The 19,898-nt window shown below is 40.1% G+C and overlaps 1 protein-coding gene across 1 annotated transcript; it reads right to left on the bottom strand.

The window, feature by feature from the left end:
* Positions 1-74: 74 nt before the first annotated feature.
* polq (polymerase (DNA directed), theta) lies at positions 75-19,813 on the bottom strand. The gene is made up of 35 exons (XM_030147043.1): positions 19,563-19,813; positions 19,382-19,457; positions 18,843-19,303; positions 18,506-18,732; positions 17,671-17,847; positions 17,464-17,594; positions 17,204-17,360; positions 16,715-16,826; positions 16,421-16,622; positions 16,179-16,320; positions 15,539-15,685; positions 15,230-15,442; positions 14,363-14,505; positions 14,050-14,236; positions 13,715-13,857; positions 13,298-13,491; positions 12,788-12,912; positions 12,252-12,495; positions 10,135-11,539; positions 8,488-10,045; positions 7,623-7,763; positions 7,303-7,505; positions 5,954-6,161; positions 5,662-5,855; positions 5,453-5,581; positions 5,157-5,331; positions 3,418-3,535; positions 3,193-3,293; positions 3,006-3,088; positions 2,801-2,902; positions 2,603-2,714; positions 1,270-1,394; positions 750-885; positions 528-628; positions 75-342 (listed from the first exon to the last, which is right to left on the bottom strand). The coding sequence occupies exons 1-35, from the start codon at positions 19,631-19,633 to the stop codon at positions 229-231; spliced, it is 8,157 nt and encodes a 2,718-aa protein (XP_030002903.1). The 5' UTR covers positions 19,634-19,813; the 3' UTR covers positions 75-228.
* Between the last annotated feature and the right edge of the window lie 85 nt (positions 19,814-19,898).

Genomic DNA, 19,898 nt, shown 5'->3' on the forward strand with positions numbered 1-19,898 from the left:
TAAAAGTCAAAATAATCAGAACTGTGATAAAAGTCCACATATTTTTAATGTTTTACAATAGATAATCTTCTTTAGAAACTGATATAAATCACAAATATTGTTCATGTTTACAGTTCATATTCCAACCACATTTATTTACAGCTCCTTTTAAATGTAGCGTTATTAAAAATCTTATTTAATACAAAGGATAGTATTCAGATATGACACACACCAACATTCACATCATTATTATATATCTAGGTCTTGTAAGTTGCCCCAGCTGGGACCCACTTTGACTTTGGCCTTTAGTCTTACAAACAGTTTTACTGCTGACTCCATCTCCCTCTTGACTATCTGCGCAACCTGAAGAAAAAGGGGTAAAGACAAAAAAGTAACATGATAAATGAATGCAACTTTTCTGAACTAGGTTGCACCTATTCTGTGAAATGTACAGGAAAGACATTAGTCATTGAAACACAACTGGTTCCCTTACATTCATCACATACTAATGAGGGCCTAACTATTTAAGAAATACATGACTCTCCTACCTGTATGAGGTCTTCTTCTGTGGTTTCATAGATGAGCTCATCATGAAGCTGCAGGACAAAGTAGGCTCCTTGCAGATGAGGCGTCCTGCGGTGCACATGAGCTGTATAGTGAACATGATTGGACACCGTCATTTAATACATTGACACTCTTTAAACAATTGCGTACGACGACTTGACTGCATGTGAGGTTTAATCGGACGAGACAAATGGAGTGTGTGTTACCTGACAGTATGTGTTGGAGGGATATCGGAGCTGAAGGATATGTTTTTCGTAGTCGTTTCTGAATGTTCACAGTCGCGAGTTTAACAATGTCTGCAGCTGAACCCTGAACGGTGGTGTTGACTGCCTGTCGCTCTGCCTGAAAAAGGAAGTGAAAAAAAAGAATGAATGGAACCCGCTTTATCCTCACTAGGGTCGTGGGGGCTGATGGAGCCTATCCCAGCTACCTATGGGCGAAGGCGGGGTACACCCTGGACGAGTCACTAGTTCATCGCAAGGTCAACATACAGAGACAACCAACCAATCACTCACATTCACACCTATGGGAAATGTAGATCAACCAATTAACCTATCAGTGCATGTCTTAGGATGGTGGGAGGAAACCAGAGTACCTGGAGAGAACCCACACAAACACGGAGAGACCATGCAAACTCTACTTAGAGGGGTCCCTGGTTGGAATCGAGAGGTTCATCTCATGCATCTTATTCTATTCAGGTGAATTCTGTTTGATTCTCATTCTTACGTGTGCTTTGATGTGCACGTTGGTGTTAGTGATTCCAGGTAGGTATCTCCTGCGGCCCATCAGCGTCTGAACATAGCCTTTCTTTATACAGTTCTTCACTGTCTCTTTAAGAAAAGCACTGATTCCTGCAACACAAACCAAGACAATATAGACATTTAACCCACAAAGACTTACAAACTATTTTTGTGGTGGCTTTCAAATGAATCACTCTCTACATCTAACCTTTCCTAAGTAATTTATGACCAGTTATTATTTTATCCTCTGCATTTTTCAGCAAATAGCAATTATTTTATTATACAATTAAACATTTTTCTTTACTGACCACAGAGGTCTATGAACGTGACGTTCACACTGCACGTCTTAATACTCAATTCAGATTTTTTTTTTGCTTGAATACGATTTTTTGTGAGACAGCCATCAACCTCCTGTGGGAACAGTGTACAGGTCTGAAATGACCCACATGTGCAGAAGATGTGACGTCACATACGCAGCACACTGTTTATGGAAGTAAATATGAATCTTGTCAGGATCCGCCTCCTCCAGTGCAGAATTGTGACTTCTGTTGCATTTCAATCACGTAACAGTCGGATGAAATGTGACATGACCGTTCAGACTTAAGTTGCATTCAAAACATCATACCTATCTGATTTAGGACCACATATGAAAGTGGCTTAGGTCTGATTTGAAAAAAATGTGATTTTTTCCTGTCAGACGTAATAAAAAAAATGTGATATATGAGCCTTTACTTGCAGTGTAAACATAGTATAAAAACTCAGAGGAAATTCACAGATTATTCAGAAATTACAAAGAAAACTGAGTCAAAAGGGACTTCTTCAACAAAATAGATCAGTAACTGAATGTAAAAAAGCATCTACAATTTAAGACCACCTTCAAACTTAATGGCTTTTACTGGTGAATCAGTGTTTCAGAAGATGACAGTGTTTGCATATTCACTACAGAGACTTTGATGGGTCAAATGGGTCATATCTGATGCCAGTGGAAAGATGAGAAACTGTAATTTACTTGAATTATTGCAATGTATTGATAGGATTAATGGTTCAAAAATTAAGTATTCTACATTAATATATGCTTTTAGTCACCGACCAGTTGTATAGGTCTTTGAGGATTAATGTTTCCAAAGGAAAATTTAACTTTTACAATATTCTGTGAGTATTTCAGGTTCACAAATTTTGCAAACAATCTTTTTGGAAACAAAGGAACAGTTTTACACAACATGACAATTGAAACAAATACATTACAAGCACCTCCTCATGTATGTACTGGTCTATGCCCAAACATCTTTATGTGTAGATCTTATTGTTTTTATGTATACCTTTGTATCTGGCCTTAAAACTCTCTATGTAGCAGGCAGCGTCATTCTCCTCCACTCCCATTTGCTCCCCTAAAGACTTGGCTCCCATTCCGTAAATAATGCCATAGCAAATCTGAAAACACAAAAACAGGCAGACCAGTGAGCTAAAAACTGGTATGAGAGCATGTATGTGTCATTTTCTCTTTCCTGGTTGTGTACCTGTTTTGCCTGTTGTCTGAGGTTGTCATTGACAGTCTCTGGGTCCATACTCTTCCACTCAGCAGCGATGCAACGGAAGACGTCTGCTCCTCCATTCAGGACCTGGCACACATACAGAGAGGGTGTGTACTTTCTGTTATCTGTTTGGATATTTGGTACATCATGTCTAGTTACTATTTACTATGTGTAAATATAATCAGCTGACCTGTAGTAGGCGCTGATCCTTGGACAGGTGAGCCAACACCCTCAATTCCAACTGGGAATAATCAGCTGCCAATATCATTCCACCTACAGTAAAGTACAGGGACAACAATCTCAGACAACAACAAAAAAAAAAACTATTGGCCAAAAAGAGTTATGGCCCAGACACGTACATAGCAATCTTAATTTACCTGAAAAAGGTACAAAGGCGTGCCTCATGCTGACAGAGAATGCCGGACCTCTTTCTGCAGTACAAGCTGCAGATGAAGGAGCAACAGAGCATCTGTTTTTTCTGTAAGAAAAGACCTTTATTACAGCACCCCATTGTATTATTGTTATTGACCATTAGGCAGTATAGCACTTCATAACAATGGAATTGCAGTAACATTTCAGAAAAGTACAATATGGTGACTTACCCTGGTTTCATGTGGTAGCTTTCCTGTGAAGGTGGGCTCTCACCCACCACTGTGGGCATGTTAATCTCAAAGTCCTTGGGGACATTCTGTATGTTGGGCTCAGTGAAGCTCACTCTGCCTAAAAACAAAACAAACTGAGTTGATGCATGGTCTGTGTTTCCATCAAGTGCAACTTTACCCTTATTTTGTCTCCAACTCTACTCACTGAATAAATCTGAAAACTACTGAGGCGGAGGTGATTAGTGGCTGTATGTTCAAGTATCAATTTGAGACAGGAGTAGTTCAGGGACATCCGTATGACAGAGAATCACAAGACACTTGCATAGAACCATATGAGGCTTTGAAAGCATCAGTTTGAGTTTTTATTCTTGTTTTACCCACATGAGAAAGGCCCAACTAAAAATTAATATCCATATATGAATACACTGTATTTAGAAGTCTTGCTGCTTTATTCTTGCCATCATAGTCTTTTCCTATGGTGAACTGAGTCCCTGAAGTGGGTTTTCACTATATTTACTTCCTCTGGGCTCCATTCTTAGACATGGTATCTCCATCCACTGTTTTGCTGACAATGGTCAGATATATGTGCCATTAAGGAAGAAAGATGCCTTCTCACTTAAGCCACACCCGTCATGTCTTGATTCATATATGAATATCATGCCTTCATCACATCTCCGCTGGATTACTGTAATGCATTTTATTTTGATGTCAGCCAATCTTCTCTCTCTTGTCTCCAGCTGGATCAAAAAGCTACAGCTCATCTTTTAGCTGGAGTACAGAAGAGGGACCACATCACTCTGATTCTGGAGTGTTTCAGATGATAACTGTTTGCATGTTCACTACAGAGGCTCTGATGGGTCAAATGGGTCAAATCTGATGCCACTGAAAAGCTGAGAAACTGTATTTTACCTGAATTATTTCAATGTATTAATAGGATTAATGGTTAAAAATTAAACATTTTACGTTAAACATTCTCTCCAGGTACTCTGGCTTCCTCCCACCATCCAAAGACATGCACTAATAGGTTAACTGATTCAGCCAAAACTGCCCGTAAGTGTGAACGTGAGAGTGATTGGTTGCTCGTCTCTTCGTGTCAGCCCTTCGATGAACTGGCGATACGCCCAGGGTGAACCCCACCTTTGCCTAATAGTAGCTGGGATAGGCTCCAGCATCCCCGCAACAATCTCGAGGATAAAGTGGTTCAGAAGATGACTGACATTTAACATTTTACATCAGTAATATTCAATATTTTGTAAGTATTTCACTTTCAAAAATGTTGCAAACAATCTTTTTGGAAACAAAAAAGCAATTTTACACAACTGACAATTGTATGAATAAATACATTACAAGAACCTGCTCATATATGTACTGTTCTATGCCCAAACATTCTTATGAGTGGATGTAATTATTATTTTTATGTATACGTTTGTATCTAGCCTTAAAACTCTAGACGTAGCAGGTATTCTCCTCCACTCCCACACCCCTAAAGATTTGACTCCCATGCAAAATGCAGATTTTTACATGTTTGTCAGTTTTTATGTGCATTATACCACCACTGTCGCATTTAGTCATGCGATTCTGATTACAGCTCAAAAACATATTTTAGTTTTAGTATCACTTTCAATAAAATCATATCGTTATTGGTAGGAATTCTACAGTGTCAATAACTTGTGCCTACGTTACATCTAAGGAGGGGGATGTGATGTCCGTCTTTGCACATATGTACAGGTGGGTTTTACCTGTAGCTGTGTGTGTCTGTGCAATGGGATATATCCTGTCCATGGACAGTGCAGGGTGGTGTTGCTTCTCCCTTTGCAGGGGGAACACCACCTTTGTCATGGCATTAGTTATCCGCCTCCACTCCAAAATTATTCCAGGCAGTGGATGCAGAAGGCGAAGCTTCTCCAGAACATCCTGACAACAACAGTTCAATTTAGATATACTCAGTAGTTCATCTCAATAATATTACTGTTTCACTCACAGTACAACAGCAGTCTATTTATTTAGTTTTTTGAACAGCAGTAAGTATTTGTACCTTGGTGGTGCTGAACTGTTTTCCAAGCCGTACTCTGCCACCGCCTCTCCTTGTGTATCCCAGTGTCTTCTTGGTTTTTGAAGCACTGACATCACCATTAGGAGGCAGATGGAGCTCCAAAAACAACACCTACAGCACAACAGGTACGTGAGCACTTTACACTTTAGGTGAAAAATAAAACAGACTGAGAATGAGAGGATATGTCAGACCTGTGCAATGTCGTCGATGCTAGTGAGGGAGAAACTGTGTCCAGCAAGATCATAAGCCTGCAGTTCCAGCGCTGTGAGTTTGGCTTGCATCACATGCTTTTGTCTTTGACACTCTTGGACGCTGAAGCCCAACCCATTTAATTCCAACAGAGCTAAACATACCTGTGAAGGCATCTCTATGGTCCTAAACAAATCTGGTGAGTGTGCAAAAACATAAAAAATATTAACTCCACAGCTTGTACAATAACTATAATAATGCCTTCAAGTCAAATTTGGTGAGAGCTCTATTTACCAAGCATGCCATCTTTGTCTAGTAGTCCGGTGAGAGAGTTCATCACAGCGTTTACAAGCACACTCTCAGTCGCCGCCCTAACACGTGGACAGTATGTGTGTGCACTCCCAAGTCCATCCAGCAGAGGCAATTCTTCTGGACAGTAGACAGTCACCATGTTGTGCAGAATTCTCTCCTCACTGCTAGGGTCCAGCAGCCAACAGGCAACCTACAGCAGTATGTGAAAATCAGGATTCCCACTCTTTCCCTAAAATTATTATCCAAAACATTTTCAGCCGCTACAGAGACAAGCTATCGCATCATCCATTCCCCTGTCCTCCTCATTCTTTGGAAGTGTTCTTTTCTACTTATTTATCTAGATTGTTTCTATGTTTATTACTCAGACATTTAATGTGCAGTCTATGGCTATACTTCATCTATGAAAAATCATTATGACAAATGTATCATAGAATAATGCAAACACACCCATAGATTACAGCGTAGCATTTCATTAGCCTGACAAACTGGAGTTACAATGTTCAATTGGTCAATTCCCAACTCAACTTTCTCTTCCCTCCTGCACTTCCTCTAAAAATATTTGTATATTTTCAGTAAACCTCTAAAAAAACAATTTCCTTTGTTTCATCTCAGTTTAGGCACACAAGGTCACGAGGCAGGGGGAGGATAAATAATTTTCCAGGATAGCTTAACCGTTTCCAGGACATTGGACCTTTTTTCTCATTTTCCATATGTTTTCCAAGACTGGAAAATTGGTCAGTTATTTTCCAGGTTTTCCAGGACACATAGGAACCATGAAAATAGCATCACTATACTCAGAGTATCTGCAGGTTTGAGGAAGCCAAATTTATGACTTTTTGAGATATTTTTCAAGGTGTCTTTGGTCAAATTTAAGACCTTACATTCACGAAAATCACAGTAGAACAACGGGCCTCATAGTTATTTCCTTGTACCACTCTTAACCGTGTAGCAATCCAGCTGATATTACATTTACACTTCTCCATGACTAATGTTTCTGACCCTCCACTCATTCAGACCTCTGTTATGATAAAATGCTACACACTAATTACAAAGATCCTCAAAGTTTTTAAACCTTTGAGTGCCAGGATTAAGGATTAATTATTAATTTTAAGGATAATTGAGGCCTTAATGTAGAACGATGAAATGTAAGACTTTTTAAGGATCTGCAGATACACTGTATACTGCTGGATACAATGTTTTCTAAGACAAAGGATTATGTCAGTTTCAGGTAAAACAACAAAAAGGGAACAAAATGAGGGTAACAGATATTTCTACTATACACCAGTATAAGTGAACATTTTGCAAAAATGATTTATCACCTATTTTCTCACCTTGGGGTCTTCACAGTTTTCCTCCACAGTGATACCACAGCTCAGTACCAGCGTCTTGTACGCCCTGATGACATCATAAGTGATGAAAGCACCCCCTCTACGACCAAACGGCGGTCTGCCCAGACAGCACTTCACATGCTCCAGCCTCTCACTCACTGGCAAATCCTCATCCAATGGAGGAGGGGCGAGACTAGAGCTTAAACCTGAGGAGTAGCAGACAGGCTAAACTATGGAATCCCACTTTAAATCATATAAGGAAGAGGCTTCAGCAAGAGATGCCTCCTTGTGTATGATGATATATGTGTATGTACTGCAATAACCTTTGCTCTGCTCCTGCTGCAGAGATATGTAATATGCATCTCTTGCTCCCCAGCAGACAGAGAGTCCAATTAGCACCAGTCCTTCACTGTCTCTTACAGGAAAACCATCGACGCTGCTCAGCTTCTGATGAGCTGCTGATACTGTACAGATACATGAAACAGAATGCACTCAACACAGACTGGAATGTATGCTCAGTTACAAAATACTTACGAGACAGCATTAGTACATTAACTCTAGACCTAGAACTATTAATGTTTCTCTGTCTAACATTTTGTATGTGACTTATCACCATTTCTTCTTCTATCCACTGTATTTGTCAGTAAAAAGTATTTACTGACCATGTAGATGTTCAGAACAGAGAAAACTAAACCCAAAGTGATTTTTCAACAAAACATTAAAAAAGTCTCAAACCGTAGCCATTTGTCAAACTACATGGATTTTACTAGTGAGTCAAGTTGCACAAAATTTCCTTGTTCACTACGGAGCTTCTAAATGTCTTTGAGCGTTAAAGAAGGAACCAGCAGTGGGCAAAAATTCCATAATAGCTTTTCTGGTTATTGTAATTGAAGTGGTCCGAGGAAACTAAAATTTGAGATATCCTCTGTTTTCAGGTTTTATAAAAATAAAATGTTCCTAAAAATCTGTGACAGGCCAAAGTCTCCAGTCACCGATCTTTAGGAACATAGAAAGTGTTCCTATTGACTACAAATACATATAGTATATCTTTGGTTTTTCTTTGTGTTTTCACCCATGTTCATGTCTTTTCTTTTCTGCCTATGAAGGCTTCAGTGCTAACAAACTATTTATATCATAAATCATTGTCACTCTTGTGTTACAGTATCAATATATGGGGATATCACTTACCTCTCTTGTGCTTTTCTCCTATTCCTCCCTCAGGCTGCTGTCTGTGCACTTTCTTTTCACAGGCCAAAGCCAGAGAGTACCTCTCTTTAGTTTTCCACTCGTCAATGAAAGTACTGAAGAGCCGCCTGTCACTCGCTACATCTATGATGGAGAAGGTCCCGGAGTTGCTGGAACAGAGAGAAACATCCTGGGATAACTGAAGAGTGAAGCCTTCCTCAGTCATGGATGAGTCCAAATCAGAGGGAGACTTTTTGTGCAGAGTGGATGAAGAACTACTGTCTTGATGATGGTCACCATTTGGACCCAACCTAAACTCAGGTAGGGTCTTTGGTTCCTGTCTTAGCTGATGTTTGGGATTGAGATCTGATGTAGATTTTACAGGAGCTTCTGATGAAAGGTTTCTAGGTTCAGGGTGAGATTTTGTACATTTTGTGACTGCTGGTTTTACAGGAGGAACAGCTGAGGGAGTTGACTGGTTGAGTGGCTGAGTGGTCAGAGGTGACTGGACCGATGACATGGTCAACTTTACTCTCGGTGTGACAGGTGCCGTTTGCTGAGTCGGAGGAACAAGGTCAGCAGTAAACCCTGGTCTCTCAGTTACATTCTCTGTGTTGTGTATTGTTGGTTCTTCTTGAGGATCTGTCTCAGTAGTAGCAGCAGCATTTTGCACATGCAGTTCTTCTCTTTTTCCGCCTGCGTGCATTAAAGATTGAAGCATTTCCAGACTACCCACTGTATTTGCAGCAGAAGTCTTCATTTGAATTGCTGATGGGCCTGCTGTAGTGTTCTGCCAGAGCTGGTCTGTCATACTAGGCCAGCGGTCAAAGATCTCTTGGAGACCAGGGCTGCAGAAAAAAGCATCTCCTGGTCCAGCCTGGACATGTTCTTTTTCCTTGTCTGCCTGATTCATGTGTTCCTCATCTTCATCTATCTTTCCCTGTCTCCCAGCAGGCTCATCATTTTGTGCTTTAATGTGCTGTTTCAACTGGCGTTTCTGAGCTGGACTCCCATGGTCATTTGGAGTTTCAACACAATAAGGCTGAATCTGACCAGTTGTAGGTTGTATATGTACTACCTTCTCACTGTCGTCTATGTTGGGATTTTGAGCTTGATGACAGCTTGGTTCTTGCTCCTCTTGAGCTTTCTCTGTGTGCCGGAACAAACTTTGCCTCTCCAGGAAGTGCTCACCCACCAACAAAGAGTCTCCCCACTCTGACAGGTTAAAGGAGGATTCACTCCATTGAAGAGCCTCCAGTTTTTCTGCCTCTTGGTTGGCCAGAAGCTCACTGCGCCGTCGCTCCTGTGTCGATGGAAGGGGGCATTTGTCTCTGATCTCCTGGCAAGCTACTTCTTTATCTTCATGTGACTGGTCAAGTATGTGATTTGGGCTGAGACCAGCCAGCAAAGAGCTGTCATACAAGCTGTCAAACAGGAAGCTGCTACTTCTATTTAGACTATCTGAAGCATCCTGATAGGCACTGGTGGCCTCATCTTCATTAGCATCACCCTCATTTTTACCTTTATCAATATTTTCCCCATCACCCGGCCCAGGAGAAATCTGTGAAAGAAAATATTCTTTTTTGAGGTCCAAAATACTTGAACACATGTGTTGTTTATACTGAGTATTGGGAGGTTTTTGTCACTCACCTGATGGATGGTGTTGAGGATGAGCCCCATCTGACTATCTGTGATAGAAATACTCAACATGGGACCCTCATCTATACAAGCATCACACCCATTTCTTTCCCCATGTCTTCCCCCCTCCATTTCTGCAGCTGCCGCTGCCATTTCTTCTTCTCCTTCTGCTTCTACATCCTGCTGGTATGTTTGCTGTGCAATGATTCTCTCTGTTTGACTGTCTAATTCAAAGCTATCACCAAAACTCTCCTCCCCCTTTTGAGCTTCTCCTTCAGCCTCTTCTTCTCCTTCACCTCGTGCATACAGCTCAGGAGATGAAAACTTTTCTGCTTCTCTAACCTCCACTCTTCTTCGTTTAGCCTCAGGGGAGAATAAGGGAGCTGAGGCAGGTGAGACAGACATGTTTGCGTGTGTGGGAGTGTCTTGTTTGGGATCTTGAGCAGAAAAAGTGGCAGGGGCTGCAGTTTGGACTGTATCTGCTACTGTGGAGTGTGATGGCTGTGAAGTCTCTACATTTATGTGCAGTTTTTCAGTTTGTATTGAATGGAGGACTTTGCTTAAAGCTCTAGAATGCTTCAGTTGTCCTGGCTGCTCAGGTGAAGCATTAACTCCAGTGGTACAGCTTCCTTTTGATGTCCTCAAGGAAGTGTTTTGTTTTTCTTCAACACTGGATACAGGGGCTCTAAATCGAGGAGGAGGCATCGGCAAAGGCGGGGACCCAATATGTGGTGCAGATTGGAGAAAAGGGCTGGATAGAATCTCGGCCAGTTCTTGAGTCAGATTCCTTTCAGAAATGGAACGATTACTGTCTTGACCTTGTGGTCTGACTGTGGTCTTCACTTTACTTCTGTCCCCTTCTTTCTGATCTGCACTTATCAAACTGCTGCTACTTTGTTTTGCTATTTTATGTTTTTCTCCTTGTCTTTTTTCATTTGGGGTTTCTGTTTTTTTATTCATAGATGTTTCTGGATGTCTGTCTTTATTTGCTTCTTTCACTCTTTCTGTTGTTACTTCATTGCCTGGTTCGTTGCTGTTTTCCTCTCTATGCTCCTCAAATTTGCTCTTCACCAGTTCACCACCATTCCTTTGGTTAGGCCTGTTCCCTTTTGGACAGTCTTTAGAATCGTTTATCTGTGCTTCTTGTGAACTCAGAAATGAACAAGATGAACTATCAGAATTTGTGCTGTGATGCTCATCCTGTCTGTTAACAGCAGAAGCTCCAGGAGGAAGTGTTGATGGGTCCCATTGAACTCCTAAATGTGCCAAGTCTTCCTGAAGGAGGAGTCTTGCTTCAGACACTATCTCAATGGCAGCCTCCTGCTCTGTCAGGGCCCGTCCACCAGTGACCCAGACACACCGAAGAGTCCTTCTCTCTGCTGCTTCCATCTCACTCTCATCCACTGCACGTTTAGAGCTGTTGAAGACAGACATTTACTTTACATATAGGTTTCTGTTTAAAAAAATACAGTCTGACACTTGGCTTTTGACAGAGTTGACATAACTATTAGGTTTATATGGATGTCTGTTCTATCAACAGACATCCATATAAACCCCTAATAGTAGCATGTAGATAAGCATCTAAAAACCTACACTGACATCCTCTCTTCTTCCTGCATTGAAAAATCTACAATATCTAAATATGCAAATACTGCAAATTTCTGGTTTATCTGTAGGTATTAGAGGTTTCACGCGTCCTTAAATGAGCACTTTCAATCTATGAGTTCTAATGACATCAGGTTTTCACGTTACACTCTTAGAAGGTGCATACAAGATCATAACTGACAAAGGTGATGAAAAAAATTCTCTTGGTAGGTCCATCCCTTAGATTCAGGTTTTTGTTAAGCACAGAGACATTCTGCACTGTGAAGTCAGAGATTACAAAGAGCAAATGTTGAAAAGTACAGTTTTTGATTGAGGAGTGACTGCCTTTCTCTAAAATTCAACAGAAATTATCAGGTTGAAAGCTAGAATTGTGGAGGACAGGCATCTTCCTTTAGAGGTTATGTGAATATAATGTAATAATAATATATCAGATGTTCCCATTATAATCACTTTTGTGTTACTTATGGATTTACTATGTATTCATCCACTTGCCTCCAATCCTACAGGTACATAGAGAGATTTACCTCTTAAATGGTACAGCATTCCTTAATGCTTTCTCCACATCAGATACAGTTGCCCTGGCAAGTTCAGCAACAGTACACAGACCTTGTGCATAGAGTGTTCTGGCTCTTGTTGCATTCAAAAGTGAAACTCTGACCAAGTCGATGAGCTCCCTCTGGACTCCAAAGCTCAGCCTGGTCTGGTATTGGGACAGTAGCAGCTCCATGTTGTGCCAGCCCAAACGTTTGCAGAACACTGTTACCATACCTAAACAATGGCAGAATGGTTTCAGCTGCACAATGTCAATTAAAGTCATTTTAAAAAACTACATTTGTCCTTTGGATGTCATTTTATTAAATCATTTCATTTTGTGCTGAAACGTCAGCCAAAAGAGTGATGTCTATTTACATTTGTCATTTTAAAATCTTTCAACACACAAGTTATTATATTTGTTAATGCCTCATCTATTTAATGTCAAGCTTTCTGCGGAATACAAAGTTTGAACAATGCACTAATTAAAAAGGTAAGTGTCACTGTAAACTGTTCACAAAGTACATACCTGCATATGTTGAGGCAGACTGTTGGAGAGACTGTAATTGTCCACGATTACAGTTGTATTTGGATGCCACTGTCCCTAAAGGGACCTCATTCACCAGATCCTGTAGAACAAGTGTGGTGAAGAAACTGTGAAGAGATACATAAGAGAGGATGCTAATGACAGAAGTTTCCAAAAAATAAATAAATAAAACAAATTTTGAACAAATATGAGAAATTCAACAATACAATCAAAGCAATTCCAAATTAATTACTATATGCTTATCATTTATATTTTTATTGTTGTTCAGTTACACTAGATTGCTAATTGTTTCAAGATCATTCGCTACCCACTGAATACAAAATGTTATTATTCCTGAGCCACATGTATTTATTTAGCACATTCTACATTACATCATGAGCTGGTAGTGACTTAAAATACAACATAAAAAAAATAAATTAGAGGATCTACTGGTCAATACAATGATATATATATAAAGTGGCTTAGTTTTATTCCATATAGTATGTGCACTACCGTTTATGAATCGCCATCTGTCTTCGCTGTTTTTCTGTCTTGGCAACAAGTTTGCCACTGACGGACCGTGCAAGAAAGCCTTCCTGGACACCCACCAGCTCTGCTACTCTTTTCATTGATGATGAGAGCTGTTCCCACAAACAGAAAAACTGATACCAATCTATGGTAGTCCACTCTGCATACAATGGGGTGATCTGTGGAGGATTTACACACAGTATTTATAAATTAATTAACATACTTGGATGGACTCTTGTGGTGTATATGAGATCAGGAAAAGAGAATCTTAGTAACATAGAAGCTTCAGATGGTTTTGGTACAGAGTTAAGAGGTTATCTTTAGGGCTTTGGGTGGATGGATATCACTGAAAGAATCTAAGATGAACAAAAAAATCATGCATGATGCTACATCTGTACTTACCAGATACAGAATGTGCAAGTCATTTTCCAAAACAAAGCCCTTCATGGCCCGCTGGAGATCTGCAAATATACCCAAAGCCTCGGGAGGGGATAGAGATGAGGACAGGGTGGCAGCACCAAGTTGAGTAGGACGGTACTGCTCCTCTGAAAATGAAGAGATAGTACTCTGAGTAGGATGCTGATTACTACCATATTCTGAAATTATTGACTTCCATTATCCGTTGTCTTTTTCTTGCCTTCACTAACATTACTGCCATATTTTAAGAGAACATGAATCAAAGAGGTTAATACAAGTATTTTCTCTTTCATCAAAAATTAAAAGTACATCCTTAGCACCTTGTCCTTCCTTCTGGATACTAATGAATTCATTCTCCATCAGCCATTCAACACAGGCCTCTATAGCCCCCTTGCTGCTCTCTTCATTTGATTGTCTGCCTTCACTTTTTATGCTGGCGGTCAGGAGTGAGCATGAAGCATACGTCCGCACATCCTGTGGACTGCTGGCAACACCTCCCACAATGATCTATGAGAGGAGGTGAATAATGAGTCAATAAACAATAACAGAGTAATGTGTTTTAAGGTAACTTAGTTGGACTACATTATCAACTGAAAGAGTGAAAGATTATCTGCCACTGGCTGTAAATAGTACCTCTAGGATGGCCCGCAACATACTAGTAGTGACGCCCTTGCCCTCTCTTCTCACAAGGCAGCTGCTGATTGGCTGAAGAGCACCTCTAAGGAGAGTAATACCTTTCTGACGTTCTGCTTCCTTACACACCAGCACACTTTCACCTGAAAGTGGAAAAAACACAAGGTTTAGACCACAAAGGAAGTCTTTGGTTTGTATTTTACTTTTCAATAGAGTTGTTCTATAGCAAGAAACTGGCATTTGTGTACAGTGACACGTGTTACAATCCAGTATATTGTATTAAGGTAATTTTTTTCGTTCTACTTACAGGAAAACTGTTGTGGTATAATGAATAGTGTATAATATGGCACAGGGGTATTTTAAATAAACTTTTTATTAACATTAATATTGCTATGCATGCTTATAGATGATCAACATAAGTGTAACTTTTATCTTTTACTTCTGTTTTTATGGTGACACAATACACTCCATCCAAGGACAACAGATGAAAAATAGCCTTTTGGCTGATTCTGGCATATTTACAGCAATGCTGATTAATGAGCACAGTCTCTGTAAAACAAAACCAATAAAATATCAAATAAATTTACATAAAACTTTAACTGAAAAAAATATTTTTATACTATGAGAATAATGGGATCTGCATTTGCATTTCTTTCAGTCTCTGTAGCATTTAGAGTATGACATTGTCTGTAATCTGAGCATGACAATTAACATTTGCCCTTAAAAGTCTTAAAAATGTAAACCACAAGTGTTTTTGAGAATGAATGCAGTATCACAAGAGTAATATCCTAATACTTTAATACAGTGTACAAAAGTTTCTTATTTTTTAAGACACTTGTCCCCATTTTTTTCTTTTTTGCCTCATACCTGTTGTGTCCACTCCTTTTCTCCCAGCTCTGCCAGCCATCTGTTTGTATGTGAGTGGGTCCAACAAGTGTCCGTTAAAGGTAGGGGTTCGAATGATGACCCGTCGGGCTGGGAGATTAACCCCTGAAGACAGAGTAGAGGTGGCAGCCAGGACCCTCACCACACCCTGACGAAAAGCTCCCTCCAGCACGTCACGCTCATCAAATGTAAGACCTACAGAGTAACAACACACACAGTCAGGCTCAACTTATTTTTACACATGACTACCAAAGCCATAATAACTCAGCCAACAAGGAGAAATGTGTTTACCTGCATGGTGGAAGGCAACCCCCCAGCGCACAGTACGCTGGAGGATGGGGTCTAAACCAGCAGGAGTCCGTCTTAGCTGGGCAACTACATCCACTAGTCCCTCGTGATCCAGACACACCGGTTGAGGCTCTGATTCACCATGAGGTTCTGACAAGTTAAGAGCAGAATTTAGACTTGAGAGCTCATTTATGTCAAACCAAATTCTATATGTACATTTATAACAGCAGGTTTAGTTGTCAACCAATATGGGTTTGTCTGTGGCCAGTGACAAATATTTTAAACCATGCAGGCTGATTCTCAATGGTGAGATAAAAAAAAATTGTTCAAAATATTGTGCATGCATTGTTAAGTCGATCTATTCAATGCAATAATTTAAAAAAAAAAGGGAGGATCACTGACATTGTTCTAGATTGGTGGTACTCAAAGGGCTCTGTCCATAGTCTGTGCTGGCTGCAGGTTACTCTATTTTGTTTACGAGCTTCAAAAAACAATTAACATCCAATACCATGAAAAAAGAAAATGAGCTGATGGTGCTTATCTCAAAATGACATCTAATCGGCCGAGTAATCTGTCCATTTCTAGTCAGGTTTACCCACATGTCTCCATTTTGAGTGTTATGAGCCGTTTAATATCCACATACCAGTATGTCTGAGGTTGTAAAACTCTCTGGCGATGCCATCTGCAAGTTTCTCACACCAGTTCTTCGTGGGGCAGAACAGCAGCACAGAGTGGCCCTCTCTCACTGTCTCATAACACAAGCTCACTATGTGGTCATCATCACCCTTGATGTAGAACAGAACACATGATTATATTATTAGCAAACCCACAGGCTTCCTCATGATATTGATTTCATTAGAACACAATAGTAAAAAAAAGTATCACCTTAATCTGGAGGGCAGGGGTGAACTGATGAACCACTAAGAGGTTCTTGTCGTAGATGTTGCATCCAACCTTGAGATGCTCCTGCAGTGGAACCGGTCTAAAGTCGGTTTGGTAAAGCTCTGCTCCAAGCCAGTTGGCCAGGAGGGAGAGGTTTGGCAAAGTGGCACTCATACCTACGATCTGTACACCCTCAGAGAGAGACCTGTTAAAGAAATGTGTATATATAAACCCACAAAATATATAGCAGAACCACTGGATTTTGTATTTTTTAATCAAGGAGCAATGTATACAGACCCTGTGGTGTTCTGCTTCTGTGAGATGTATCGGATTTTTGTTAAGAGCAGCTCTAGTAGGTATCCTCTTCCTGAATCTCCAACCATATGTAACTCATCTACCACCACCATACCTAGGTGCACAGAAACATTAATGAATGCCAGACATGTCCAAATAGATTATAAAGTGATGGTAATATTATCATCAGTTTTCCATAGAATTCTTGGGAGCTTAGGAACTAATGTTATGAAGGGTTTCTATACAGAAATGAACAATGTAAGTTATTTTGGATCAGTTTTTATCTTTTCCAGAAACTTAGAAAAGATAACAAATACACAACACCCAAAAAGCTTAAAAACAGAATTTGAACAGAAGTCATTAAAGTTCAATTTTATGCACTTCATACTGGTTTTACATTTATTTGGCTTCAGTGGTGCACAAAATAGTCTGGATGCTGAACCCAAGCTTTATAATAGTGGGGAAAATCCTGTATTACTGTATCACAAATACCAAGTAGATCCATATTGTCCTCTTCAATGAGTCTGTTAATGAGAGAATTGGCTTTTTCAATGGTGCAAACAGCCACATCCAGTGCTGTGAACCCTCCAGCGGCCGAGGTGCTGCCCATATATCCTTCCACACGAACTCCTGCCTCTTCAAATACACTCTAAAGAATGATAAACGCATACATTTTACACTGAGCTAAATGCACAGAAACATATTGCGAATAATAAAATTTAAGCAACCTTTTTTCCCCTTGTCACTCTCACCTGTAGGTAGTGCATCTTTTCTTTGGCTACAGAGACAAATGGCAAAATGAAGAGAGCTTTTCTCTTGGTCTCCAGCACACGCTTCAACATCAGTAGTTCTGATACCAGAGTTTTTCCAGCACTAGTGGGGGCTGAAAGTGGAGAAATATAAATTGAAAATGAACTATCTCCCTAAATGATTTTCTAGAGAGATGTTCAGTTTCTTACCAGAGTATACCAGGTTGCCTCCTTGCAACACCTGTCCAACAGCGAGGCACTGAGCCTGCCACTCAAACATGTGAGTCACTCTGTGTTTCTGGTACTGTTCCAGAACAGGTTTTGGTAAACCCCAACTGGACAGCAACAGCTTTTCAGCTTGTTCTGCTGGAGCACACAAAGCAATGCCTACAATAGAGCACACATCATAACTGTTGTTAAATTAAACTGGTAAATTGATCTCACAAAGGATTACACTGGCATTACATTAGATTAAGAGTTTCATTTTAGAGTCCGTAACACAGATACAATATACTGTTAACTTAAAATGTAAGTAAGTAGGTTACATTTTTCATCCCATACACATATATGCAAGGTTTAAGGCTGTATAATAAATAAGGTATTGACAATAAACTTTAAACTAAATACACTTAAATTTAGTTTTCATAAATATATTAGATAGAATCATATCTTTCACTTTCATTTCCTCTTTGTTTCTTCTTTGCTCTGTTTTAAGATAAGATATACTTAATTTATATCTAAGGGGTTTTATTTCTTTATTACTCTCTAAATCCTATTAAATGTCGTCTTAAAATTGCCTTTCATGTATAAATACACTTGCTTTCTTTAAGTTCAATCTTTTAGTTCATTTTACAAAAAAAGTTTGGAAATGTGAATTACTGAAACAGCGTGAAACTACATATTAACAGCTTTCAGGTATTCTTTATTTGCAACCAAAATTAGAGGGTCAGGAAATGCAAAGTTTCAAGGGGAAACAGCAGAATCAAGACAGCAGTGAAGAATTGCCTCCCAAATAAAGCTTTATGATTGTAGCAAAGCAGCTCACCTGGCTGAGGTAAGGTGTCATTGAGAGCACTCAGGTCTAACCCACTGGGGACTGTGAGAACAGAGGCTGATTGATTCTGTAATGACTGCTGCAGTTTGGCCCTTTTCTTGGACACTGCAAGATGGGTGGGATTGAATAAGATGTAGTCTCTGGACACATTGGGAGGTGCCCCACCTTTGTCTTCACTGCAAGGAGAGCAATTTCTTCTGGACACAGGTTTCTGTGTACTGTGACGCAGAGAGCAAAGACAATTCAACGGATGCCAAAATAAAAATAAAATGACAGCTGTTAAATAAAAAAGAATACATGGACAATTTTTACGTTACATTCAGCTTACCTGGTGGAGCAGTCTACTTTCTGATGGAGATTTGTTTCTTGTTCTACCAACTGTCCGTTTACTGGAGCCTTCAGAGCATGCTCTGTTTCGTCCAAATCTTCGCTGAAGAGAAGCCTCTGAGCGAGGTCTTTGCAGTCAGCACTCCAGCCTGGTCTTTCATATTCGCCAGCTCTACCACCGATGCTCCCCGCTCCACTGCTGGGAACTCTGAACAATGTGTGAATGACCGGCTGAGGAGGTGCCATCTCAGTTACCTGCTTATTCTCCCTTTTATCATCTGTAGCAGTTGAAGGAGGCTGTGGACTTGTAATGGCAGCTGATTTCTGCGCATCTCTGTTTACTGTCATTGGACAAGCTTTGTCTTCTGCAGGTTTTGCAGCTTCAGCAGTATCCAGCATGTGCAGCAATTCTTCATCAAGAGCTAGTGTGGATTCTCCCAGAGGAAACCCCGCTCCTCCACCCTAAGGGAATATTGTATACACTGGTCACTTATAACTTAAGTGTGAAAGCATGGCAGCGAGGCTCTCTGTTAAACTCACCAAGGCTCTGCTAATGTTCTCTGAACTGTTCGTCTTGTCTGACAGACTGCTTTTGTCTGCATCAGGAAGATGAAAGCTGTTCTCAAAAAATATAGATTTATCACAGATAAGTGTGATGGTAGTATTGTTGACAGATATGATAGATAAAACCTGTATGTCATTTTTCTTTTTCCAATCATACCTCTTTTTCTTCTTGATCTGGTGCTGCCCCATATAGCATTTCTTTTTTGGAGGAGGATCGGAGGTGCTCATACTGAAGAAGTTGCGCTGTTCCTGATAAACGCGTGACCAAGTTGATAGTAATTAACATGACATCAATTTAACAACTGACACGACGTCCTAAACTATGTTGAATCTAGTGTAGCAAACATAAGGAAACAGTTAAATAACAACAACTGCTGCTGGAATTGTTTCGATTTCTCAGTGTAAACGCTTTTTCAATTGAGCTGCAAAAATCCAGCCTCAAGTCAAAGAAGCCGCCAGGACAGCACCGCCCGCCCCTGTGTTTCACAAAAAC

This window comes from Sphaeramia orbicularis, chromosome 1, assembly GCF_902148855.1.
Source record: "Sphaeramia orbicularis chromosome 1, fSphaOr1.1, whole genome shotgun sequence".
NCBI classification, from domain to species: Eukaryota; Metazoa; Chordata; class Actinopteri; order Kurtiformes; family Apogonidae; genus Sphaeramia; species Sphaeramia orbicularis.

Bases quoted from the DNA above. Each gene is read 5' to 3' on its own strand.
- polq (XM_030147043.1), bottom strand. From the start codon at position 19,633: ATGAGCACCTCCGATCCTCCTCCAAAAAAGAAATGCTATATGGGGCAG. The intron at 19,304-19,381 runs GTGAGTTTAACA...ATATTCCCTTAG, and splicing joins AGAACATTAGCAGAGCCTTG to GGTGGAGGAGCGGGGTTTCC. The intron at 12,496-12,787 runs GTATGTACTTTG...GCCATTGTTTAG, and splicing joins GTCTGCCTCAACATATGCAG to GTATGGTAACAGTGTTCTGC.